At 30.7% G+C, this 27,950-nt stretch overlaps 1 protein-coding gene and 1 long non-coding RNA gene across 2 annotated transcripts in view; one reads left to right on the top strand and one right to left on the bottom strand.

Annotated features, from left to right (window-relative positions):
* Positions 1 to 1,034: 1,034 nt before the first annotated feature.
* LOC126889882 (uncharacterized) overlaps positions 1,035 to 27,950 on the bottom strand; it is a 66,922-nt gene continuing 40,006 nt past the window's right edge. Inside the window, exon 3 of the mRNA XM_050658588.1 lies at positions 1,035 to 2,297. Within this exon, the coding sequence (XP_050514545.1) occupies positions 2,236 to 2,297 (62 nt within the window). The 3' untranslated portion in view covers positions 1,035 to 2,235. The remainder of the gene's footprint in view (positions 2,298 to 27,950) is intronic.
* Positions 22,881 to 24,548, top strand: LOC126889887 (uncharacterized). The gene is made up of 2 exons (XR_007700205.1): positions 22,881 to 23,396; positions 24,144 to 24,548. It is a non-coding gene; the product is annotated as an uncharacterized LOC126889887 (long non-coding RNA).

The raw sequence follows: 27,950 nt of genomic DNA, 5'->3' as shown, positions 1-27,950 counted from the left end.
GTATAGTGTTTATTGATAGTTAATTTATTATAGGTATATTTGTTGTTGTTATATAAGTTGTTGGCCTCTTTGAAAGAATAGATTGTTCTTAATTGTGAGTTTTAGTTATATGTAGGTAGGTAAGTATATTTTACGTAAAAATGTTTCGAATTCTAATGCGAGTATATACAGTTTTAGTAGGATTTTTTATTCTAAAAATATTATCAATAGTTTAACAAAATGGAAAAAGTAAATCAAACGAAAAATAAAGTGAAACCTTCCAAGAAAAAGTTCATTAAAAACCGTGCCAAAATTATGCGAAAATCGAAATTTGTTTCGCGTCACAACAAAAAATGATTATTTATTATTGTTTTATTATTAGATATTTCATGCAAATACCTTTCTAAATACCTATCTTAACATAAAATTTTCACCCATTTTGGTTTATTTTTATAAATATCTATTCATTAATAATAAAATCGTTTTCTATTACTTCCATTTAGCGCGACTATGATATTGTCAAAATATTAATCTTAGATAATGTCAAAGAATAGCACTGTTGCCAAAGTTTATGATACTAAATCCCGAAGTTATATTTTGTTGCTACCTGTTGATCGCTACTGTTTACTCTTAATGGGCATAACTTTCATTATTATGCCACGACTAATCCATACCACGTTGTGGCACACAGTCAAACTACGTGGTCGTTGAACGTGTGGTGAGGTATTGTTGGTAACTATGTCGTGGGGCCATATTTTGTTGAAGAAAATCTAAATGGTGAAATGTATTTAGATTTTTTGGGGAATCAACTGTCCATATTGTTGGAAGACGTTCCACGTATACGTGAAAAAATGTTGTTTCATGACGGTGATTCTGTTCACCATAATGCATTGATTCAAGGTGAACTTGACGATCGGTTTTCTGATAGATGGAGTGGAAGAAATGGACCAGTAGCGTGGCCACCCAGATCACCAGAATTTAATAAAATGGACTAATTTTTTGAGGTAACGTTAAAAATTAATTTTATAAAATATCTTCAACAACAAGGGATCAGATGAATAATAGAATACAGAGTGTATTTCGAAGTGTTAATGTACAAATGCTTCGTAGTGTAACTAACTCATTCACTGACCGTTTTCAGGCATGCATAAATTTGTTAGGAGGTCATTTTGAACACCTTATGTAATTAAATATTTTATAACAAGTAGCTTTTAATTTTTTCAAAAATGTTGTTTTTTCTGTTTGTGCTTTTTTGTACACTTTATTACTGATAAATTATGTTTCTTTCTTTATTTGTTACATTGTTACATTTACATACCAAAGTAGTTTTTGCCAGATGCAACCAGAAAGCAGATTATTTTAACGAAAAGTGTTAGTTTCAAAATATTGTTTATTATTTTATTAATGGCAGTAAACTTTGTATCTGAGACTTTTCGTCTTCCTCGTTTTACGAGAGATGTCGCTGATTTGCGTCTCAAAGGTGGATTTATTGCATTCGCGGTCATTTCCCTTAAATAAGGCAGTCTGTTGGTGTTTGGTTCAGAGTTGTGACTGCATAGCTCCATTGATAATGCCTGAGAAGCAGAAATAACTATCTGGAGATAATGGTCCAACTCTGAATAAAATAAAAACAAAAACTGCATTTCCCCCTAGTTTTTAATTGTTTCAAAAAAATTGTATTTTGTGTTTGTGTTTTTTGCAAAATTTATTACTAATAAATTATGTCTCTTTTTTAATTTGGTTGCGCGGATCTAGGTTGCCCCAGAATTTTGGTTTCAATGTAAGAAGTCTTTCGATTTTCGGATCTATGACTCGTTGTTTTAGTTAATAAGCTTGTTTCATGTATTTTCTTACTGAACCACTGAACCACCGATGCAACATGCATGTTCTGTTGTAACAAAAAACTTTTCAAAACTACGTGACAATTAATAGACAGCAGCTTTTTATGATTATTTTATTGAGTGAATGGATTAAAAAGAAAACAACTTTATAACTGTGTAAAACATCTATTGTTCAGCTGAATGTTTTGGTTCAGAGCTGTGATACAATATAACAACTTAATGTAAGTAAATATTTAAATGTAACAATTTATAAATGTTATGACTTATGACACAAAGTACCTACTTTTCTTTTCAATCCATTCATTTGTCATCAGTGTTTACAAAATATGTCAGTATTTTGCAATTACATTGTCAGCAGGCAAAATTAAGTGTATCGAATAGAAAATTAAATGTGTTTGTTGATCTCAATAAATACTTAACTTATCCTAATTTCATTATTTGTACTTTCCTGGTAGTATCTGGTTTGTTGTGTTTGTTCTGAAAAAAAAATATTACTAAATTATAACGGTTTAGATAGATATGTTTTTAAAATATCTTTTATTGTGTTGTTGATAATTGATAAAATAAAAATAAGGAAATGAAACAAGTCTTACAAGATAAACTATAGTGCTAAAAGTATTGCTATAAATAAAAATTAATAAAAAATATTGTAAGAAGTAATAAAATATGCGTAGGAATTATAAACGGTGTAAGACTATAAGCGAAAGAAGTATCCACTCTTACAAATAGATAATATCAATTAAAGGATTTATGCCAAAACAAAAAAGAGATCTTCAATCTGCCTATAAGACAATAAGCGGCTTTTATGACAATGAAGCTGATGACATGTGGAGTACCTAACAATTCAATTAAAAATTTCCTTTAAATGTATCTAAACCTAAGTTAAGCATTGTTTGTATGAATGTATAAACATTTGCCTTAAAAACTGAACTAAAGTATGTGTGATGTAGATAGGTCGGATGGCAGTAGACGTTTTAGCCACTGACACTCTTTCACTATAGTTGACTCTAAAACGATGCATCTTTGATGGATTCTAAAGAGATATCATGCTGAATGATTTCGTTACCGACAACGTAGTAGTAGACAAGGCGAAAACTGCGGGTCCGTTGGGAAAAATATTTCCAGAGATTTTTTTGCATAATTACATTCGTGAGACATCCCAGAATAAGGTTCAAGAAGTCGCCCACGTGAAAAGAAATGTTTGTCATTATTTTATTACTAAGCTGTTATTTTTAAGTAATAATAATGAGCGCCATACACGTGGTAGGCGTCCGTAAATGTGAGTACAAGTAAGATGCACAATTGGATTACCGGAGTGGCATCTCTCTCGCACTCAGCATTTACGGCCGGCTACCATGTGCATGGCGCCCAATATTTTTACTTAAGAATAACAGCTTAGTAATAAAATAATGACAAAAATTTCTTCAGGATCTTGTAGGGGGGGCATTAAGCTTTTATTTAGTCACTTTCTGACTTTCATAAGAATAACTTTTAACCGAGTTATTAAGCCTTGAAAATCGCCATTTTTCGTTTTTTTCAATTTTAAATTGCTTATAACTCGAAAATGATCAACTTTAGAGAAAAATTATACGAGACCTTTTTATCCAGAATGGTCCAAAAAACTTACAAAAAAATTGTCCGGGCCAAAAATATTGATTTTTGCAATTTGATTAAAAAACAAGCTGAAAATGTGAGCATTACCATAATGAAAACTTTGTTTATTTACGTATTTAAATTCATAATATGGAAAATTTCTATTATGAAAAGTTGTTTAGTATTAAATGCTATGTTTTAATATGTAATTATATCCTAATTTAAATATTGTGAACTAAAAAGGTACTCTACTCTCGAACGAAATTCATATTTTTTGACATACCTCGAATAAAATTGATAAAATTCTATAATATGATGATTGCATCTTAGATTTTAGACCAAGCAGATCTTTTTATGAGGAATAGCTTTTCTTTGTAAAATTAATAATAAAAGAGTTATGAATTAAAATGACATTGGTATCCGTAATTTGAGAAAAATTTTCAAATATTTTTTTTATCTTTAGAAGGCTGTGCAAGTAATAATTGCATATTAGAACATAGTTTTTAACTCCAAACAACTTTTTATAATAACACTTTTCAATATTGTGAAAAATAAAGATAATTTAATCTTGATCGAACTTCATATTTTTTGACATACCTCGTATAATATAGATTTGATATCTAATAAAAATAAATAAATACAAAATAAACAGTTTTCCTTGGAAATAGTGACTGTAAAATTTAACATTACATTAACATAAATAAATAAAATTTGTTTATCTGACATTTCAATTTTATGTTGACGTTTAGTTGCGTTAAACGAAAACAAAGTAGAGTTGACGTTTCTATGTCGGAAGAAAATGACAATTTAAAGGAGGCTATTAAAAGTAGATTCTTATTCGTCAAATTCCAAATCGAATATTTCAACGTGAAATAACCAAAAAACGGAGCACTTTTCGGGGAAAGCTCATTATAAAATTAAAGTGTTTAAAAAAAGATTAATATTCGTATTTTAATAAAACTTGTAACGTTAAAAGTAAGTGAGTTACTCTCAAAATATTGTTGATCCCTTTGATTTTTTGGTAAAAAGAATCGCGAAAGTCACGCTTTAATAAAGTAATAAAGTAACTTGTGAAACAGGAACGTTTAATTTTATTTGGGATGCTAATTAAGGGGTGATTTTCGCGATTCTTTTTACCAAAAAATAAAAGGGGAAAACAATATTTTAAGCGTAACTCACTTACTTTTAATGTTAGGAGTTTTTGTAAATATCAAAAAAAAATGGACGCACTCGTGGGAGTGCCGACAGAAGTGAAAACTTCTTATAGTAAATAAATTACGAGCTCAATGCTTTTTCCCCATAAAAAAGAAGTGCTATATTTATGTATACATACACATAATTTATATACGTACAAAATTTATTTCAGCGAAGTGATGACGGTCGCAAATTCAATATTTTTCTCCATCCAAGAAGTGCACAACGTCCCTAAAGAAATTTTCATTTCATAAATTTATTTCGTCGAAGCGATGAAGTTTCCTAATTTAATATTTTTCCCCATCAAAAAAGTACATAACGTCCCTCAAGAAGTTTTCACTTCAAATATTTATTTCATCGAAGCGATGATAGTCGCGATGACGGTCGCTAATTTAATACTTTTTCCCCATCCAAAAAGTGCACAACGTCCCTAAAGAAGTTCTCACTTCAAAAATTTATTTCGTCGAAGTGATGATGGTCGCTAATTTAATACTTTTAACCCATCCAAAAAGTGCACAACATCTCTCAAGAAGTTTTCACTTAAAACATTTATTTCTTCGAAGCGGTGACGGTCGCGATGACGGTCGCTAATTCAATACTGTTTTCCCATCTATAAAGTGCACGACGTCCCTAAAGAAATTTTCACTTTAAAAATTTATTTCGTCGAAGCGATGCCGGTCGCTAATTTAATATTTTTCCCCATCCAAAAAGTGCACAATTCACAATGTCTCTCAAGAAGTTTTCACTTCAAAAATTTATTTCTTCGAAGCGATGACGGTCGCCAATTTAATACATTTTCCCATCCAAAAAGTGCACAACGTCCCTAAAGAAGTTTTTACTTCAATAAGTAAACGTACAAAATTTATTTCGTCGAAGAGGTGACTGTCGCGATGACGGTCGCGATGACGGTCTCGTAATAAATCCTTTTTCCCCATCCAAAAATTGTTTTACATTTATTTTAAATTTAAATATGTACTTCTATACCATTTATGTATACATGCACATACTATAGATACGTACAAAATTTATTTCGCTGAAAAGATGACGGTCGCTATGACGGTCGCGAATACTTCTATACAATTTATATATTATGTACATACAAATAATATATAGCATAAGCGATGACGGTCGCAATGACGGTCGCGATGACGGTCGCGAATTCAATGCTTTTCCCCTATCCAAAAAAATCGCACAACGTCCCTAAAGAAGTTTTCACTTCAATAAATCTTTTTTTAAACACTTTAAAAAATCTGTGTACGAAACGTAGTATTGGTGAAGTCCCATGTATTACGTAAAGCTAAAGCGGAGTTTGCACCCCGCAGAGATCGACCTTATGATCCGTTTTTTTTTGTTATTTCACGGTGAAATATTCTATTTGGGATTTGACGAATAAGAACTTACTTTTCATTAGCTACAACTGCTTCTACTGGGTCTACAGACTTCATATCGCCGGTCCGGAATAAGAATGACGTCACTGCAAATTTTGTCAATTCCTGTCTATTGCGTAATTAACTTCTAAAATACTGTGTACAGATGATACAAAAGCGACAGAACTGTAACTATGTGCTGAGCCACCACAGGGTAGTTGCGTCGTTATTCAAATACGCACCATTTTAGACCTTGTTTCAGATAAAGAATGACGTAACTGTAAATAGGGTTGAAAATGTAGGGACTAAATTAAGAAAATGAAATTCGGACCAATGGGGATGAAAATAAGAGCCATCGCTGTAAGAATAAACGGCATAGAAAATATGTAAAAATAGTTTTTTTGTACAGACAAATTTTCAGATCAAGAATGACGCAACTGTAGATGCGGTTGAAAATGGGGGGATTAAATTGAGATAATGAAATTCAAACCAATCGGGATGAAACTAAAAGCCATCATTGTAAAAATAAACGCCATACCGATGCTCCGGATGTTTATTCTTTATTTAATAGCCATTTTAAATATTTAAAAAATTTTAAATGAAAAATGACGCAACTGTAAAAAGGGTTGAAATAGGGGGATTACATTAAGATAATGAAATTCGAACCATTAGTTATAAAAATAAAAGCCATCATTTTAACCATAAACGCCATATCGATGCTCCTGGAAGATTACTTCTCATTGAATCCCTATTTTAAATATTTAAAAATCGTTTTTTTGCTCTCCTGAGAAATGTGGCTTTTTGCAATTACGTCATTGTTATTCCGGACCGGCGATATTATATATATATATATATATATATATATATATATATATATATATATATATATATATATATATATATGTAATGAAACTACATATTATACTTTCATCATTTTAATATTGCTGTGCTCCAAGATGTCATCTCAAATTGGAATTTCAAATTGGAACGCAGTCAGCCAACGTTAGAAATTCGGAACACACTCCTGGCCTGCCGAACCGTCACTAGCTGAGAAGAGATTGGATTGACAGACGTGGTCATTTATGAAATGTCAAGCATTTATGAAACTTTTATTTTCACTTATTTAACAATAAAAAACTGAAAACGTTTGTTTTCTATACTTCCACAAAATTTATTATATCTAAGTGACTACAGCTGTTTCGGCGGAGTGCCTTTCTCAAGTAATATAGTTTACAATGTGTTTGCCTTTTTAATCTTCAACTGAAGAGGTTAAGGAGTGGGGAGCTGTTTGTCTCGAGTTGGTCATTCAGAATTATATCTGTATTTTTCAGTTTATTAATTTCCATAGATTCTAAAAAAGATAGCTTAAGGCCTTTATTTTGAATATGTAGAATTTTAAACTCTTCATTGAAAGAATGATTATGATCTAGAAGGTGAAGTGCGTATGTAGAAGTGTCTGTTTTTCTATTGTTGAATGCCCTTTTGTGTTCTGCTATCCGTTTGTCAAAAGTTCTGCCAGTTTGACCGATGTACGTTTTCGGACAGTCACCACAAGTTAGTTTGTACACACCACTCTGTAGTTGCTTTCTCTTTCGGCTTTTATTGTTCTTAATATATTTGCTTAAGTTGTTGTTAGTTCTGAAAGCTGGTGTTATTCCTTTCTTTTTTATGTATCTGGCTATTGTTGTTGTTATCTTGCCAGTATATGTGAGAGAGCAGAAGGTACTGGGTTCTTTCTGTGGTGGTGGATACACTAATTTCAGGGCTTTCTTATGGAGTTTTTGGTTTAAAATTTTGTTAACTGTTTGTTCGTTATAGCCGTTGTTTACTGCTATTTGTTTAATGATGTTTAGTTCTATTTCGAAGTTATTTTTTGTCATGGGAATTTCTGTCAGTCTATGTATCATGCTATGGTAGGCTGCTAATTTGTGTTGTGTAGGATGGGATGATGAATTGTGTATAGTTGTGTCAGTATGGGTAGGTTTATGATATATGGAGAACTCATGTTTGTTGTGTAGTCTGGAAATCGTTACATCTAGAAAGTTTATAGAGTTATTCTGTTCTGTTTCTACTGTAAACTCAATATTATTATGAAGTGAATTAATATATGATAGAAATTGGTCAAGTTGTCTGTTAGTTCCTGTAAAGCATACTAGTATATCATCCACGTATCTCCACCAATATAAGAACTGTTTAAATACGGGATGATTAGAAATTGTTGTTTCAAGTTGGTTCATAAATATATCTGATAGCAATGGGCTTAGAGGATTACCCATAATAAGTCCTGCACTGTTGTTTGTGTATATTTGATTATTGAATTCAAAATAGTCTTGATTTATGCAAATTTCAAGAAGGTGTAAAATTTCAGATGCAATGATCGGATTTGTACTATTATGGTCTAAAAGATTCTTAACTAAAACAAAAGTTTCTGTAGGAGGAACACTAGGAAAAAGATTTTTTACGTCAAATGAAATTAGTCTGGAGTTTTTGGGCAATTGAAAATGTTGTATTTTATTAACTAGTTCTAGTGTATTTTTTACGGTGAAAAAATTATTTTCACCGTAAAAAATACACTAGAACTAGTTAATAAAATACAACATTTTCAATTGCCCAAAAACTCCAGACTAATTTCATTTGACGTAAAAAATCTTTTTCCTAGTGTTCCTCCTACAGAAACTTTTGTTTTAGTTAAGAATCTTTTAGACCATAATAGTACAAATCCGATCATTGCATCTGAAATTTTACACCTTCTTGAAATTTGCATAAATCAAGACTATTTTGAATTCAATAATCAAATATACACAAACAACAGTGCAGGACTTATTATGGGTAATCCTCTAAGCCCATTGCTATCAGATATATTTATGAACCAACTTGAAACAACAATTTCTAATCATCCCGTATTTAAACAGTTCTTATATTGGTGGAGATACGTGGATGATATACTAGTATGCTTTACAGGAACTAACAGACAACTTGACCAATTTCTATCATATATTAATTCACTTCATAATAATATTGAGTTTACAGTAGAAACAGAACAGAATAACTCTATAAACTTTCTAGATGTAACGATTTCCAGACTACACAACAAACATGAGTTCTCCATATATCATAAACCTACCCATACTGACACAACTATACACAATTCATCATCCCATCCTACACAACACAAATTAGCAGCCTACCATAGCATGATACATAGACTGACAGAAATTCCCATGACAAAAAATAACTTCGAAATAGAACTAAACATCATTAAACAAATAGCAGTAAACAACGGCTATAACGAACAAACAGTTAACAAAATTTTAAACCAAAAACTCCATAAGAAAGCCCTGAAATTAGTGTATCCACCACCACAGAAAGAACCCAGTACCTTCTGCTCTCTCACATATACTGGCAAGATAACAACAACAATAGCCAGATACATAAAAAAGAAAGGAATAACACCAGCTTTCAGAACTAACAACAACTTAAGCAAATATATTAAGAACAATAAAAGCCGAAAGAGAAAGCAACTACAGAGTGGTGTGTACAAACTAACTTGTGGTGACTGTCCGAAAACGTACATCGGTCAAACTGGCAGAACTTTTGACAAACGGATAGCAGAACACAAAAGGGCATTCAACAATAGAAAAACAGACACTTCTACATACGCACTTCACCTTCTAGATCATAATCATTCTTTCAATGAAGAGTTTAAAATTCTACATATTCAAAATAAAGGCCTTAAGCTATCTTTTTTAGAATCTATGGAAATTAATAAACTGAAAAATACAGATATAATTCTGAATGACCAACTCGAGACAAACAGCTCCCCACTCCTTAACCTCTTCAGTTGAAGATTAAAAAGGCAAACACATTGTAAACTATATTACTTGAGAAAGGCACTCCGCCGAAACAGCTGTAGTCACTTAGATATAATAAATTTTGTGGAAGTATAGAAAACAAACGTTTTCAGTTTTTTATTGTTAGATAAAATGAACTTCCATCAAGTAACGGTCGAATCCATCAATTATTTTCACTTATTTGTAGAAATAATCATAGATTGAGAATATTGACATTAAATGTCGTTTCTTTATTCTAGGTAAATATTGTAAATGTTGTATTAAAACATGTTTTAATAAAATACTTTATTCTAGAGCAACACAGCTGTCCTTATTCCTATAAATATCATTACAAAACGACATTACTAGTCAAAAAAATGGAGAAATTAAAGTTCCAGTTTACAATACAGGGATCCGCAGATGGAAAAACGAATGAAATATGTATAACAGCAATTGAAACTCCAGATGGACGTGTTTTTGAGCTCCCAGAAGAATTCAAGCAGGTAAATAAACATACATACCTAGCGAAATCTAATGTATTTATGAAAGTAAAAAATTCTTTGAAAAAAAGAGGTCAAAAAAGAAATTTATGGGTACCATTAGATATTGAAATGAGAAAGATATATTTAGATGATGGTGAGAATTTACAATTTGGGGAACAGTATTTAGATGAGAAAACACAATCTGTAGTTGCTACTTATGAAAAAGAAATACCATCAATAAAAAATTTAAGCAGAGTAACTGAAAGTTTTTTGATTGAAAAATTTTCTATAAAAATACCGAATGCTTGTCAGTGGATGGAAGACTTTGAGAGAGAGTGCGAACGATTTGAAATCATAGATGATGAACAGAAAATAGAGTCATTAAAATACTTACTTGAAAAACAATGTTTAGATTGGTACAGTAGCATGATAATTAAATACACAGTACAATCAGATTGGAAAATTTGGAAAACAAACTTTTGTGATGCATATGAAAAGAAAGGTTGGTCTCAAATCAAATACGCATTCACATTCAAATATCAAAGTGGTTCTCTTATAGAATATGCAACAAAAAAAGAAAGATTATTATTGGAAGTAAATAAAACAATCGACAATGACACATTAATAAACCTTATTGTATTAGGTTTGCCAGACGACATAATGAATAAACTTGATAAATATTCATTGATTTCAACTACTCATCTATTTAGTGAGTTGAACAAGAATGAATACTTGGTAAACAAGCAAGGTAAAAGACAGAAAGTATTCTTAGATTTTAAAGAAAAAGTTGAAGAAAAACAATACAAAACCAGCCAAAGATTATACAAAGAACAAAAACACATATGCAGTATTTGTGAAAAGCTTAAAAAAGGAACACGTTACCACTTAGAATCAGCATGTTGGTATAAGGCAAAAGATAATCACAATGACAAAGATAGTCAAATTCAACTTATCAACAACTCAGAAATAGAATGTGAACTACAAAATGAAAATCAAAAAAACTGCTAGTGTTGCCATTAATAAAAGTAAAATTAGTACTGAATAGCAATTTTGAGATTTTTGGAATATATGATTCAGGTTCAAATGTCTCATTAATAAATTCAAAATTGTTGAAAATAAATAATGAAAGACTAATTAATCCTAGAGGTACTAATTTAAAAACTATTAATGGCCTTAAAAAAACAAATGGAATGGTCAAATTAAGTATAAAAATTTTTGACGTAGAAAAAGAAACTGAAGTCTTTGTGATTGACAAGGATAATTTTGATTATGATTTTCTAATTGGTTTAGACTATAAAAAATTTTTATTTATGTCAAGATGAAAACCTGAAAATAAGTCAAAAACCACCTATACATATAGATACTATTTCTAAGGAAATAGAAAAAACTTTTCAAACAAATGCTAAAATTTCTAAGGAAATTAATGAAGAAATAATATTTGCTTCTAAGGAAACAAATGATAATTCAAAGGTATCTGATATGTCAAATGAAATGGGAAATAAACATTTAATAAATTTTAATGAACACTTTGAAAATCAAATTTTTGAAATTTATGTAAAACATTTAGATCGCTATCAACAATTAAGAATAGATGAATTAATAAATGAAAACAAATCCATATTTGCCAAAGATAAGTATGATGTAGGAACAGTAAAGGATTATGAAGCACACATTGATTTATTAGAAGAAAAATATTGCAGCAGAAGGCCATATAGAAACTCAATTGAGGATAGAAAGGAAATTGAAAAGCAAATTGCAATGCTATTAGACAAAAAGCTAATCGAAGAATCATACAGCCCCTTCGCAGCACCAGTTACATTAGCTTACAAGAGAGAGGAAAATACAAAATCACGATTATGCATTGATTTTAGAGACCTGAATAAAATTGTTGTGCCACAATCACAACCATTTCCTCATATTGAAGATTTAATGCAAAAGACGAGAAACTGTAAATTTTTCTCAACCCTTGATATCAATTCTGCATTTTGGTCAATTCCTATGCGTATTACAGATAGATACAAAACAGGATTTGTTACACAAGAGGGACATTTTCAGTGGACTTGTTTACCATTTGGGCTGAAAACATCCCCAGCTATATTTCAGCGAATAATGTGTAATATAATAAGAAAACACAAACTTGCTGACTTTGCAGTGAGCTACATAGATGACATACTAGTTTTTTCAAAATCATTCTCAGAACATATCAGACATCTAACACAACTATTTACAGCTATCAAAAGTGAAGGATTCAGATTAAAGCTTACAAAATGCACATTTGCTGCGGAATCTGTAAAATACTTGGGTCATATAATACAAAATAATAGTGTACGACCACTGAAGGACAACTTAATTTCAATAAAGGAATTTCCAATACCTAGAACACAAAAACATGTAAGACAATTTCTAGGAAAGATAAATTTTTACCACAAATATGTGCCAAACATTGCAATAACATTGAACCCATTACACAACCTGTTGAGAAAAGGACAACCATTTATTTGGACTACAGAATGCCAAAATTCGTTTGACAAATTAAAAAACATATTGTTAACTCAACCTGTATTAACTATATTTGATCCAAATCTACCAATACATATTTATACTGATGCCAGCTTATTGGGAGTAGCAGGGGTATTAAAACAACCACAGGAAAACAAAGAAGAAAAACCAGTGGCTTATTTTTCAAAAAAATTAAATGAAGTTCAAAAAAGAAAAAAGGCCATATACTTGGAGTGTTTGGCCATTAAAGAATGTGTTAGGTATTGGCAACATTACTTAATTGGTAAGAAATTTACTGTTTTTTCTGATCATAAACCATTAGAAAATATGAATATAAAATCTAGGACTGATGAGGAACTAGGAGATCTAACATATTATTTATCACAATATGATTTTGATGTTAAATATTGTCCTGGGAAACATAACTTAGAAGCTGATTGCCTTAGCAGAAATCCTGTCCTAGGCCCAGATAAAAATACTGAGGAACAGTTAAAAATTGTAAATTCAATAACTATCCAAGATATACTGGAAGATCAAGAAAAAAATAGAGACATACAGGAAAATAAGTATAAATTAATAAATAAACATAATGTTTATTACAAAAATATAAAAGGAAGAGAAAAAATCCTTTTGACTGAAGACTTTAGTAGAGAATTTTTAAAAAACGTTCATAGAAACTTGTGTCACATAGGAGTGAAACAAATGCATAATATGATTGGAACATATTATACAGCAAAAAACTTAACAAAAAACATTAGAGAAACCTGCCAAAAATGCTCAGTATGCATTAGAAATAAATCAAGGGGATTAGAAAAATTCGGATTAATGTCACATTTGGGACCAGCCACAAAGCCTTTCAGCATTGTCAGTATAGACACAGTAGGAGGTTTTGGAGGTTCCCGTTCTACAAAAAAATATTTACATATTCTAGTAGACCACTTCACACGATATGCATATATATTGACATCGAAAACTCAAACTGCAAATGATTTCATTAAACTTGTAAATAGTATTCCAGAAAATGATCAAATCGAAATGATTCTATCAGACCAATATCCAGGAATAAATTCAAATGATTTTAAAAAGTTTTTAGAGAAAAAGTCTACGAAACTAATATTCACTGCTGCTAACTCTCCTTTTTCTAATGGTCTCAATGAGAGACTAAATCAAACCCTGGTTAATAAAATTAGGTGTAGAATTAACGAGACAAAAGAAAAAAAAGCTTGGACAACAATAGCACAAGAATGTGTGGGCAAATACAATGATACCGAACATACTGTAACTGGTTTCTCACCATCATATTTAATGTATGGCAAAAAAGTAACAACACTGCCATCTGAACTGAAAGAAGTAGATTCAGAAAAAGATTGGATAAGAAACAAAAATCTTGCTTTAGAAAGAACGAAAAGATCTCACAAATATAATAAACAAATTTATGACAAGAACCGTAAACATGTGGACTTCAACATAGGTGATTTGGTGTTTGTCGAAAATGGAAACAGGTTAAACCGAAAAAAATTGGACGAATTAAAAATTGGACCATATGAAATAACAGAAAAACTATCAAATTCCATTTATAAAGTAAATATGAATCGGAAGAAGTCAGACTCTAATCTATTCCATATCTCGAAGCTGGTTCCATTCCCTATACAGGAAGAAGGTCAAGATGAAGATGGTAACGAAAATATTTGAATATTTTCACCTTTGGGAAGGATGATGTAATGAAACTACATATTATACTTTCATCATTTTAATATTGCTGTGCTCCAAGATGTCATCTCAAATTGGAATTTCAAATTGGAACGCAGTCAGCCAACGTTAGAAATTCGGAACACACTCCTGGCCTGCCGAACCGTCACTAGCTGAGAAGAGATTGGATTGACAGACGTGGTCATTTATGAAATGTCAAGCATTTATGAAACTTTTATTTTCACTTATTTGTAGAAATAATCATAGATTGGGAATATTGACATTAAATGTCGTTTCTTTATTCTAGGTAAATATTGTAAATGTTGTATTAAAACATGTTTTAATAAAATACTTTATTCTAGAGCAACACAGCTGTCCTTATTCCTATAAATATCATTACATATATATATATATATATATATATATATATATATATATATATATATATATATAAAGTAAAGAAAAAAGAAGTACTTTGTTGACTTGTTTGGATAAAACAATTTTGAGTTTCGGTGGGTTGGAGTCAATAAAAGGGCTACTAGAAGACTATTTTTTAATTACTCAAGCTTTCGAATGTGTTTACATTCATTTTCAAGAGCTAAAAAGTAACTGATAAAGTGGAACAAAGATCATGTAAAAATACGTGTCACAAGACTATCTCATCCAGATTACCTGCAAGAAGATCTTCTAGTATTAAAAACTATTTTGATTGAGAACTCTTATCCTCCACACATGCTACACAGGATGCTTTTTTCCAACATGGTTCATGTTAATAATCTGACACCATCTGTTGTGAGATCTCAAAACTCTGCTTCTGTTAATCAAGTCATCTATTATCATTCACTCCCCTACATACCATCATTAACACCTAAGTTAACTAAAATTTTAAAGGCCATTGACAATATAAAAATAACAACGAAAAACATCAAAACTATTTCATCTCTGTATTCTAAGACAAAATATCCCATAGATAAATTAGAGAAAATTAATGTAGTATACAGAATTAATTGTACTCAATGTGAGGCTGTATATATTGGCGAGACTGGGAGGAATTTGTCCAATCGCGTTATTTCTCACAAAAGCGATTGCAGAATAAAAAAACCGTCATGTGCTTTGGCAGAACATGTGATTGAAAAAGACCATGTAATGGACTTTGACAACATTCAAATTTTGTGCAATGAAGATAATAAATTCAAAAGGACTTTTTTAGAAATGGTATCTATAAGCAGAAGTGATCATAGTTTAAATAAAAGATCAGAAATTCAGAATTTAAGTAAAATTTATAACTACATAATTTCTTTATAATTTATTCATAGCACCATAACATGTAAAAATTTTTTTTTCGTATCCTGTTACATTCGTTTGTGCTTCTGTAAACTACGAAAATAATTTTTAATTTTTTTTTTCTTTTCTTCTACTTATTTACATCTTCTTTTTTTTTAATAAATTATCATGTCAGTAATATAGTTAAATATATCCCAATTTTAGCTACTTGTCGATGTTTGACATACTTTTTCACTGACATTGACTTAAAAATTTTGAAAATTCATTTTAATATCTATATTTCAAATTCAAAATTCAAAAAATTTAAATCTTTTGGCAGTTATTTTATAATATTCAGTCTGGGAAGAATTCATTTGATGATTATTAACATTTTTTCTCTTATTTGTATTTATTTATGTAAGCAAGTTTAATTACCAATCTAGATTTATCTGGTAAGTTGTATTTTTACATGATCTTTGTTCCACTTTATCAGTTACTTTTTAGCTCTTGAAAATGAATGTAAACACATTCGAAAGCTTGAGTAATTAAAAAATAGTCTTCTAGTAGCCCTTTTATTGACTCCAACCCACCGAAACTCAAAATTATATATATATATATATATATATATATATATATATATATATATATATATATATATATATAGATTGTCATTAAAATTATTAGATTGATTGTCATAATATAAAATCACATTTTTTAACAATTTGTAATTAATTTTTTAGCTGAATACAAGAAGTTTTTAATATAATATATTACAGTCCATTCTATCAGAAGTTTGTCCATAACATTTCTAGTAGCCCTTTTATTGACTCCAACCCACCGAAACTCAAAATTGTTTTATCCAAACAAGTCAACAAAGTACTTCTTTTTTCTTTACTTTAAGTAGAAGAATATGGGTTTTTTCGATGACATCCGAAACGATTATGGGCAATCCACAGTCAGAGTTCTGAAAGAGTGGACCAGAATTACCATCAAACTTGCTGCTTTACACAATCAGAGGAATTTTTTGCTTAAATGTAAATCCAATGGATGTTTCCCTAGACATGTTACAGATAGCCTTATTAATGTCAATTCCGTCCTACATCACCGTACTGGAAATATTCACCATAATGCCCAAAGATTATGTAACAGGTTTTCAAAAAAATATTATTAATATGGAGATTAAGATCACTTTTGCTGATATTTACTTTTTTGAAAAAGAATTAAATCAATTGCGTTCTAAAGCTTATAATGTTTTAAATTTTCATACTTTCAATGAATTTAATCGTAGACAGAGGATCAGATATAACACACATTTTCATCAAATTAAAAGAACACAAATTAATAAATTTAATAACTTAAAAATTGAAGCTTTTGATAAGATACAATTTCAGGAGAAATGGTTTAAGAATTTAACTTCTATTGAGTTTCCTTTTGAAGTAAAAAAACTTTTAGCACTGGGACCTAAGTTTTCATTATGTCCATCTAAATCAGATATTAGAGTTCCACATTTACTTGCTGATATTGAGTCAACGATCAGACCACTCAATAATTGTCAAAAGGATATTGTTAGATCTAAATGTACAAATGTTATTACTAACTTCTTACATAAAGAATTAACAGATCATTTTTTAAATAAATATTATATACAAACCAAACAATTTCTTAAAAACCATCCTGAGATTTATATTGTCAAAAGCGATAAAGGTAACGTAACTGTTGCGATGTGGAAAGAGGATTACTTTCAAAAAACTGGAGAACTATTAAATGATTCTAAGTATTACACTAAACTTAGAAGGAGTCCTGTTTGTACACTACAACAGAAAGCTAATAATTTAGTATCTGAATTGCACAAAAAGAAATTTATAGACAACAAAAGAGCAAAGGAACTTAAAGTATACAATTCTATTGCTCCACGTTTCTATGCTCTACCTAAAATACACAAACCCACTTTATCTATGAGACCGATTGTGTCATCTATAGACACTCCCAATGGACAAATAGCACAGCTCCTCACTGACATCTTAACTAATTCTTATAATGTTAATAACAACATGCACATTAAAGATTCATTTGACTTCAGTTCTTTTATCAATAATTTTCAATTACCACCCGATTACATGTTAGTTAGTTTTGATGTAACATCCCTTTTCACCAATTTGCCTTTAGACTTAATCATAAACAGTGTAGAAAAGCATTGGAATGAGATTTCACAACACACTACTATTGACTTATTGCATTTCAAATCACTCATCAACTTTGTTTTTGACTCAAATATTTTCATTTTTAATGGTGTTTTCTACAAACAAATTTTTGGTAGCCCTATGGGTTCTAGTCTTTCACCCATTCTGAGTAGCTATGTCATGGATGATGTCATTATTGATTGCGTTAATAATTGCAATTTTTTTATTCCTTTCATTAAGAGATATGTGGATGATTTGGTTTTAGCACTTCCCATAGATAAAATTTATGAAACCATCAACATTTTTAACAGCCATAATGAACACATAAAATTCACAGTTGAGGAAGAGGTTGATAATTCTCTACCATTTCTTGACATGAGAATTGTTAGAACTATAAACAATATTTTAAAAACTAGATGGTTCAGAAAACCCATGTGCAGTAATAGGTTTATAAGTTATTACTCACATCATCCTAACAAAATGAAAATGAACCTTATAACTGGTTTAAAAAAACGTGTCACAAGACTATCTCATCCAGATTACCTGCAAGAAGATCTTCTAGTATTAAAAACTATTTTGATTGAGAACTCTTATCCTCCACACATGCTACACAGGATGCTTTTTTCCAACATGGTTCATGTTAATAATCTGACACCATCTGTTGTGAGATCTCAAAACTCTGCTTCTGTTAATCAAGTCATCTATTATCATTCACTCCCCTACATACCATCATTAACACCTAAGTTAACTAAAATTTTAAAGGCCATTGACAATATAAAAATAACAACGAAAAACATCAAAACTATTTCATCTCTGTATTCTAAGACAAAATATCCCATAGATAAATTAGAGAAAATTAATGTAGTATACAGAATTAATTGTACTCAATGTGAGGCTGTATATATTGGCGAGACTGGGAGGAATTTGTCCAATCGCGTTATTTCTCACAAAAGCGATTGCAGAATAAAAAAACCGTCATGTGCTTTGGCAGAACATGTGATTAAAAAAGACCATGTAATGGACTTTGACAACATTCAAATTTTGTGCAATGAAGATAATAAATTCAAAAGGACTTTTTTAGAAATGGTATCTATAAGCAGAAGTGATCATAGTTTAAATAAAAGATCAGAAATTCAGAATTTAAGTAAAATTTATAACTACATAATTTCTTTATAATTTATTCATAGCACCATAACATGTAAAATTTTTTTTTTCGTATCCTGTTACATTCGTTTGTGCTTCTGTAAACTACGAAAATAATTTTTAATTTTTTTTTTCTTTTCTTTTACTTATTTACATCTTCTTTTTTTTAATAAATTATCATGTCAGTAATATAGTTAAATATATCCCAATTTTAGCTACTTGTCTATGTTTGACATACTTTTTCACTGACATTGACTTAAAAATTTTGAAAATTCATTTTAATATCTATATTTCAAATTCAAAATTCAAAAAATTTAAATCTTTTGGCAGTTATTTTATAATATTCAGTCTGGGAAGAATTCATTTGATGATTATTAACATTTTTTCTCTTATTTGTATTTATTTATGTAAGCAAGTTTAATTACCAATCTAGATTTATCTGGTAAGTTGTATTTTTACATGATCTTTGTTCCACTTTATCAGTTACTTTTTAGCTCTTGAAAATGAATGTAAACACATTCGAAAGCTTGAGTAATTAAAAAATAGTCTTCTAGTAGCCCTTTTATTGACTCCAACCCACCGAAACTCAAAATTGTTATATATATATATATATATATATATATATATCTATATATATATATGTTACAGTGAAAGCTGAATATTAGTCAAGGTGTACCGTCGCTAGTGATTGTCGACCTTCACTGAAATGACCAGTGAATGTTGATAGTAGAAAATATATATCAGCTTTCACTAGGGAAGGTGAACCTTCACGGAATCAGCCTAGGGAATGTTGAACATCTGGCGGATGTGCACGGCGGGCGAACGACCTTGACCTGTCGTCAATTTAGTTTACATTTTTAATACTTTTATGAAGTTTAACTTGTTTGAACGTATTTAATACCGCATAGTATAATAATTAGTAATTTTACATTTAAGCCTGCAAGTATCTTTTTATTTGCAGATCCCAGTTTAATACTTGTCCAGTAAACATTATAAAAGAAGATGAAATTCCAATGGAAAAGACACTTACTTTACGAACAGTTGCTACTACTCAGTCAACCGGAAGTGGGCAAGGATTTTTTAAGTGCAGTTGTAACAAGAAGTGCCAAACAAAGAAGTGTTACTGCATAAAAAACAATGTTTTATGCAATTCCAAATGCCATAAAGCATTATCATGTTGCAACAAATAATTTTATTATTGTTGACTATAGTATTTTCGTCTCTATTATAGTCTTTAAATTGTAGACTATAGTTTCACGTTTTATTTTGTTCTTATTTGTTCATCTTTCAAATTCTAAATTTACTTTTGTTATAAAAGTATACGTGATTTAAGATTAGTCTTTTATTTCTCTCTAACTTTCCCTAGACTGTTGTAGAGGAGGTTGTCATTCACTATAGGAATTGTCAACCTTCACTAGTGGATGTTGATCTTGTTTGTACGTCTGTGTAACTTTCCCTAGACTGCTGTAGGGGAGGTTGACGTTCACTAAGAATGGTCAACCTTCACTAGTGAAAGTTGATCTTGTTATTTCAGAATTCAACTTTCACTAAGATGCCCAGCGAGAGTCGACCGTGACTAGTAAAGGTTAACCTTCCCTGAAACGTCAACTTTCACTGTAACATATATATATATATATATATATATATATATATATATATATTGTTGTGATCTGCTTCTTATTTAATTTATATTAATTATTATTTATTTGATTAATTATTTAATTGTCGCAAATCATACATCAAAATTGAATAAAAAATCTCAGGGTGTTTTTTATACTATTAAAAAAAAATCCAAATTATCTCACGTTATACTTATCTTCTCTCGTGGGTTCAGTATCTCTGAGTTGATCCTAATCGGGATAAAATAGGGAAAAGAAATAAAGCAAAATATTAAAATAAAAATACAGAATTGTCTTTTATTTATCAAATTAATACTATGAAATCTATCGAATCTAAAAACCTGTGGACACAGATGTCCGAATGAAATTTATACTACTTAAATTTATTATCGTTACAAAAAAAAACAATTTATCGGTTTGTTCCCGATGATTTTGGTAAAACAAACTAAACCAAACAAATTTATGTCTTCGCAAGATTACCTATATTTACTATCATCGATTCAAACAAAACTCCAAAAATTCTCTGCTCTCCTTCTCACAATAATACAGAATCAAAGAGGTATTTCGTATCGATTTGATCTGTCTCTCATTTCACTTTTCAACACTATTCTCCACTATCAACCAGCCACTGATATATGCTAACTATCTCTGCACTTAACACGTCGAGACCGCTCTTTCTCGCTGCCAACAACACAATGAATAATTTTTCAACCTCTCTCAATCATTCAATCCATCTTTCCCCTTCCACATTCCAAGAATCAGAACATTGACTTTTCCATTTGACAAACAACAGTCACCCTCAAATTTGTTCCGACAATCCTAATTACTTTCGGAGAAACTCTCCCACATATACTCGTATTGAAATGAAGATATTAAAATTCCAACTTTCTTTTCAATTATCAATTTCGAGAAATATTGATAATTACCTATACAGTAAACAATTTTTTTCCATTTTAAATCTAAATACATAGTTCTTTTCACTTTAATTATTCACAAAAGTCTTTAATGGTTCCGCTGAAAGCTCATTAAAAGAGAAATCTATTTACATTCACTAAATTCTAATAAATTTTAAAACAGCTCAATATACAGGGTGTATCAAATTTATGTGCCCGCGTTATTTAAAAAAAATTTAATTTAATTTTTTTATTTTGCCTTTGATTGATAAAATGCAAACACAATAAGATCCCCGCCTTGTTTTGAGATAAAATTCGTATTATTAAGTGCAACAAAAAAAAATTTGATTTTCTCTCGACAACAACACTTTTCTCTTTTTATCATATTATCCTAACCTAATTCTCTTATCCTACCTTAAATTTTATGCATTTGTCTTTATTCGTGGTATTTGTACACATCATGGATATTGTAAACTCCTCGTATCTTTTCTGAATCCACATGCCTCAGTACATAACTGTTTATTCCATTTTCATTGTGCACGATGTATGGACCCTCGAAAATAGGCATTAGTTTTGCGCAAACGTCCCCAGTGAGATTTGATACTCGTAATGCCCTTACCAGCATCTTTTCTCCCTTCTGAAAAGTCACTGGGCGTCGTCTCCTATTATGATTTTGTCTTTGGAGATATTTTTCATTACTGCGCTGCAGCCTCCTCTGCACAATTTCCAAGACTCCTTGGTATTCCCTCTGCTCAGGTTCTTCCCATGGCCGTAATGGCATGACACCCTTCATGATATATTCCGGAGTCTCTTTTGTCACCGTACTTGGAATCGTGTTTAAGTAGTTTTCTATTTCTGCCACTTTCCTGTCCCATCGTCTATGTTGTCCATTTGCAGCAATGCGAAGGAATTTCGTAGTCTCCTGTATAAAACGCTCTGAAGGATTACTTTGAGGATGTCGGATACTGACGAAATTTGTCCCTATTCCCCTGTCTTGAAGCTGTCCCTTGAAACGCTCACTCCGGAAATACGGGGAGAGATTAAATGTCCAGCAAACGACGGCAATGTTGCCAGATTCCTTTTAGCGGGAATTTTAAAATTTTACAGCAGTTTGGTTTTAAATTTGACAGTTCTGTTTTCTCAAGTCAAAAATCTTAACCTTACTTTTACAAGTGATTAAGATTATTTTATTTACATGTAAATTGAAACAATAAATATTGTGGCTTTGTCATAATTTAAAACTCATTATGTTGGAAGTCTTTTCCAGTTGATAAAATTGCAATTCAAAAACTTTTAGGTACCTAGGTACGTGTAACTTCCACATTATTATTTATTTTTTAAGTATTAAGGTTGATGTTGATATCAAAAATTTAGATTTCAAAGATAGTTTTATGTAGGTAGATACTAATAGAGTAATCTAAATACTAATAAACTAGATAATAGATTAGATACAAAGTAAGCTGTAAGTAGTATAACTGCCCATGTAATCACCTGTTATGTTGTTTTTTTTAGATTTGTACTGTATGGATGGCACAGGAAGAGAACAGAGAACAAGAGTACAAGAACATGAAACATCTTATTATGAATGTATATGTATGTGATCCTCAAAAAATTATTTTTCAAAACAAGATAGAGAATGAGCTTTAAAATCCCAAGGATCCTGCAAAATGTCTATTTGGTGTACTAGTCGAATAATAGTATCTAAAAATAATGAAACTGTTTTAAAACACATTATGGGCATGAGGATGATATAGAGCACTTACATAAATACCAAAATCAGATAAATATCTCTTCAAAGTTTATTTTGAGACTTTCTTCAAAAATGTAAGTAAAATATTTGCATATCGACAGCGGAAAGGCAAAACTTTGTAACTGAAAATTTTTTATAACATGAGTTACTTCAGTTTTCGCTTTAGAATAAGTTTATTGGCAGCTATTAAACAGCGATTACAGCTGGGAAAGTTTCCGGAAGGCTTCCAAAAGGCTTTCCCAGCTCTAAAAGCTGTTTAATAGGTGCTGATACACTTATTCTAAAGCGAAAACCGAAGTAACTCATTTTATACAATTTTTTCAGTTATGAGGTCCTGCCTTTCCGCCGTCGATATACACAATATAATTTAAAACAAGAATGTTACCACTAAACCACTTTTTAAATATTAAGGCAGGTTGACATTACTAGTGAATAACGAATGTGGCTCACGCTTACGTATTTTGCCCCTGCTATTGTTAGATATTTTATTATCTATTTTCAAACTCGAGCAGTACATTTGTATCTATGCATTGCATAAATACAAATGTACTGCTTGGGTTTGAAAATAGATAATAAAATATCTAACAATAGCACGGGCAAAATATGTAAGCGTGAGCCATTGCATAAATACAAATGTACTGCTTGAGTTTGAAAATAGATAATAAAATATCTAACAATAGCACGGGCAAAATACGTAAGCGTGAGCCACGTTCGTTATTCACTAGTAATGTCAACCCGCCTATACTCATGAATATTTACTACAGTTTACAATTTCAAACTAGTGTGTTTGATTCTCCTATACCTATATTTTACTTTTTTAGTAAACTTCAGACTGTCCAGGATAGCATAATAGCATAGGAGGCAAATTAAAAAGAATTAATTTACTTACAAGAAGAGATATCACAAACATTAAACTCTCTTATGGCATTGATTTGAAAGATGGGTATATGTACAATGATGATGCAACCAGTGTTTATTTTTGGGTTGAATGCTTACAGATTATTTATTTTTTCCAATATTATTTTACAAACAACAGGGCATACTAATGGATATTCATTCTGAATTTAACATTTATGATTTTTGTCTTATTTTCCTTAATACTGTGCCAAAAGGAAATGTTAATTAAGTTTGGCAAATCCTTTATCGCAATCGATGGAACTCATGGGCTCAATTCCTATGACTTTGAACTTATGACAGTATTAGTAAAAGATGAATTTGGGAATGGATTTTGTACTGCTTTCTTATTTTCAAATAGAAAAGATACCTACTTTTATTTACCAATTTTTTTAAATACATGTCTGTGTTGGTATTATATGTATAGTCAAATGTTTTCATATGACACCTTTTACAATGCCTCGTCAAATGTAATGGGTATTGCTCCTAATAGACTGTTAAGTGCCTGGCACATAGATAGAGCATGGTAAGTAAATCTTAATAAAATATCTGATTCTGAAAAAAATCCTATTATATATACAAGATGTATTAATGATGGTTTAGAGAGTATTAATAGCTTTTTGGGTAGACTTCTAAGTGATGCAGATACATACAATTTTAGTAAGTATTTCCAGTAGAACTACTGCAATAACATCCAACAATGGGCCTATTGTTATAGGAAGGGGTTGTGGAATTAATACCAATATGACCATTCAAAATTTTCATAAAATTTTGGATAAAAGGGTATCCATTAGTTGTTATCAGTTAAGTTTAAAACTTGGCACTCATGGAGAGCTATACTCTATACCATAATATATAATAGGTATATCTCATAATATTACATCTCATATTGTTCACTCCAGAAGTAATGAGTGAGCAATATGAGATATAACATAATATAGTACAAGTCTCTGTGCATGACCAGATTAACATGTTTGGTACCCATCTCGAACAAGCTCTACTTGGCTGGTACCACATACTTAAATCATTTATTTAGTTACACAGTACTACTCACATAACTTATGTGTCGTCAGTACCTTCCGTAAAACCTTCGTGATGCTACCCATACTTCATGGCCACTGAATGTGTTAAAGCTTGTTAATGTAGGAGAGTTATACTAAAATATATATCTTATATTATATTGCCTTAAATAGAAAAAATATCTTATTTAAATTGTATCCATGTAAGTTTTGATTTAATGAAATAAACCTTTTAATCAAAAAAGTGTTGTTTACTTGTGTACACCCAGCAATATCCTGATCATAGATAAATAATATAGTATTACCGGATCCTGATATGCAGACGCCAATAGGGCTTTTCATCGATTGTCATTTGTTTCGAGCTTCTGTCATGAGTCACATAATATTAATGTATCTACGTCATACGTCTTTGGTTTGTATCATTGGTATATACCAATAACATACGACGTAGATATATTAATATTATGTGACACATGACAGAAGCTCGAAACAAATGACTGTGAATGAAATGCGCTATTGAATAGGGCTTTTTCATCGATTGTCATTTGTTTCGAGCTTTGGTCAAGCGTCACATAATATTAATATATCTACGTCATACGTCTTTAGTTTGTATCATTGGCAATATCAATAACATATGACATAGATATATTAATATTAGACAACACATGACAGAAGCTCGAAACAAATGACTGAGTGAAAAGCCCTATATCATGTAAATACAAGTCATAGAGATGTCTTTCTACGGTTAAAATTTCACAGCCTAAGGACATCATTTATGTAACTTCTTAAGCCGTCACAAAATGACTGCAATAAGAAAATAGAATTTATTAACTCGCCTCGCCCCCAGGCAAAGTAAAGGTGCTAGGCCACTAAGAATGTTTTTTCAATTTTTTTTTATTTTGCGGCTTTAGCACTTAGCTGTTTAGCCAGATACATGATGAGAATTAATACTATTATAATACATATTAAAACTAATTCAAATTACTAGTAATTTTATTAATATTCTGAATAATTATGTAACCACTTAATACTAAAATAAAAAAGTGTCCATCTATACTATCCCAACACATTTTCACCTTTGAAATCGTAAATTTCCATTCCCATTAAAAAATAATTTGTACTGTATAAGTATATTTCTTTTGAGCTTCATTTTTTTTTCAAAATACTGCAACATGACTTTTAAATTATGACACAGTACAATACTTGTTTCAATATTTACATGTAAATAAAATAATCCTAATTACTTGTAAAAGTAAGGTTATAAATTTAAGAATACAGAACTCTCTCTTAAAACCAAAGAGGCATTAGACTAATTTTAAAATTCCCGCTAAAAGGAAAAAGGTAAATCTGGCAACAGTGCCGTCGTTTGCTGGACATTTAATCTCTCCCGGAAATACGTCGCATTGTCTAAAAGAATTCTTCTTGGTGTTCCTACGGTGGCTATAAAATTGTCAATCTTTCTCATTATTTCTTCCCCCTTTGTTGTACGGCAACTGTATAACTTTACGTATTTTGAAAAAATATCAACCATCACAAAAATATGCTTGTTCCTTTGCGTGGTCATTATCAGATCACTTAACATATCTATTGCCACAATATCCAATTTTTTACGGGATACAATATTTTTAGCAATATTTTCATTTCTGAAATTTCTGCTCTTATATTTTTGACATGTTTCGCATTTTTGGGTCACTTCTTTGGCAATCCGGTAATCCTTTCGGCAGATATAGTTTTCTCGAAAAACCAGCCAAACCTTCCTGCTACCTATATGCCCATTGTCATTGTGTAATTTTTGTATGATCCTCTCTGCCAATGTCTGTGTTACCAAATATAGTTCTTTTCCATCGATTCTTTTGAAAAATATGTCATTTTCTCTCTCCGCTCTTCTTTTTTCTTTTTCCTCCAGTTCTTCTTGATTTATTCTTATTTCGTTTAACGAAAATAAACCTTCCTCTTGTGTCAAGATATTTAGTCCCACCTGAAAAACAATTCCTTCCTTTTTTCCAGTGTCTTCATCACGTGTGAGAGCGTCGGCTATAATGTTGTCTTTTCCTTTTATGTATCGAAACTCAAAATCATACTCCTGCAGCAACAAAATTCCTCGATGTATACGATTGTTAACCAGTCGATTTTTCATGATATGCACTAAAGCTGCGTGATCTGTTTCAATTGTAAATTTTGCTCCCAATAGATAAAACCTTAACTTATTTATACAAAAAAGTACGCTAGCAAACTCTAATTCAGTCACACTGTATTTTCTTTCGTGTGTTTTTGTCACCCGGGAAATAAAACAAATTGGCACTTCTTGATTGTTCTGTATCTGCGACAAAACTCCCGCGAATTTTTGGATGGACGCATCAGTTCGTAATATGAAAGGTAAATTGTACATGGGATGATATATTTTAGTTCCTTTCGAGAATTCTTCTTTTAATATTTGGAAAGCTTTCTCTTGTTCTTCTTTCCAACTCCATTTAACACCTTTTTTCAGTAATTTTATCAATGGAATCTCCTTTTGGCTTAAATCAGGAATTAGTTTTTTGAAATAGTTGATCGTACCAAGAAAACCTCTCAATGTTTTTAAATTCGTTGGCCTTGGGTATTCATCTATGAGTTTTATCCGGTCCTCGGCTAAACTAACTGTTTTTGTTTCCAATTTAAAACCCAAATATGTCACTTCTTTTTGAAAAAATTGACATTTTTCAATATTCAATTTTA

The sequence above is a fragment of the Diabrotica virgifera genome, chromosome 8, assembly GCF_917563875.1.
Source record: "Diabrotica virgifera virgifera chromosome 8, PGI_DIABVI_V3a".
Classification (NCBI taxonomy): domain Eukaryota; kingdom Metazoa; phylum Arthropoda; class Insecta; order Coleoptera; family Chrysomelidae; genus Diabrotica; species Diabrotica virgifera.
Note: the sequence above shows the minus strand (reverse complement) of the source record. Positions and strands in the feature narration are given on the sequence as shown.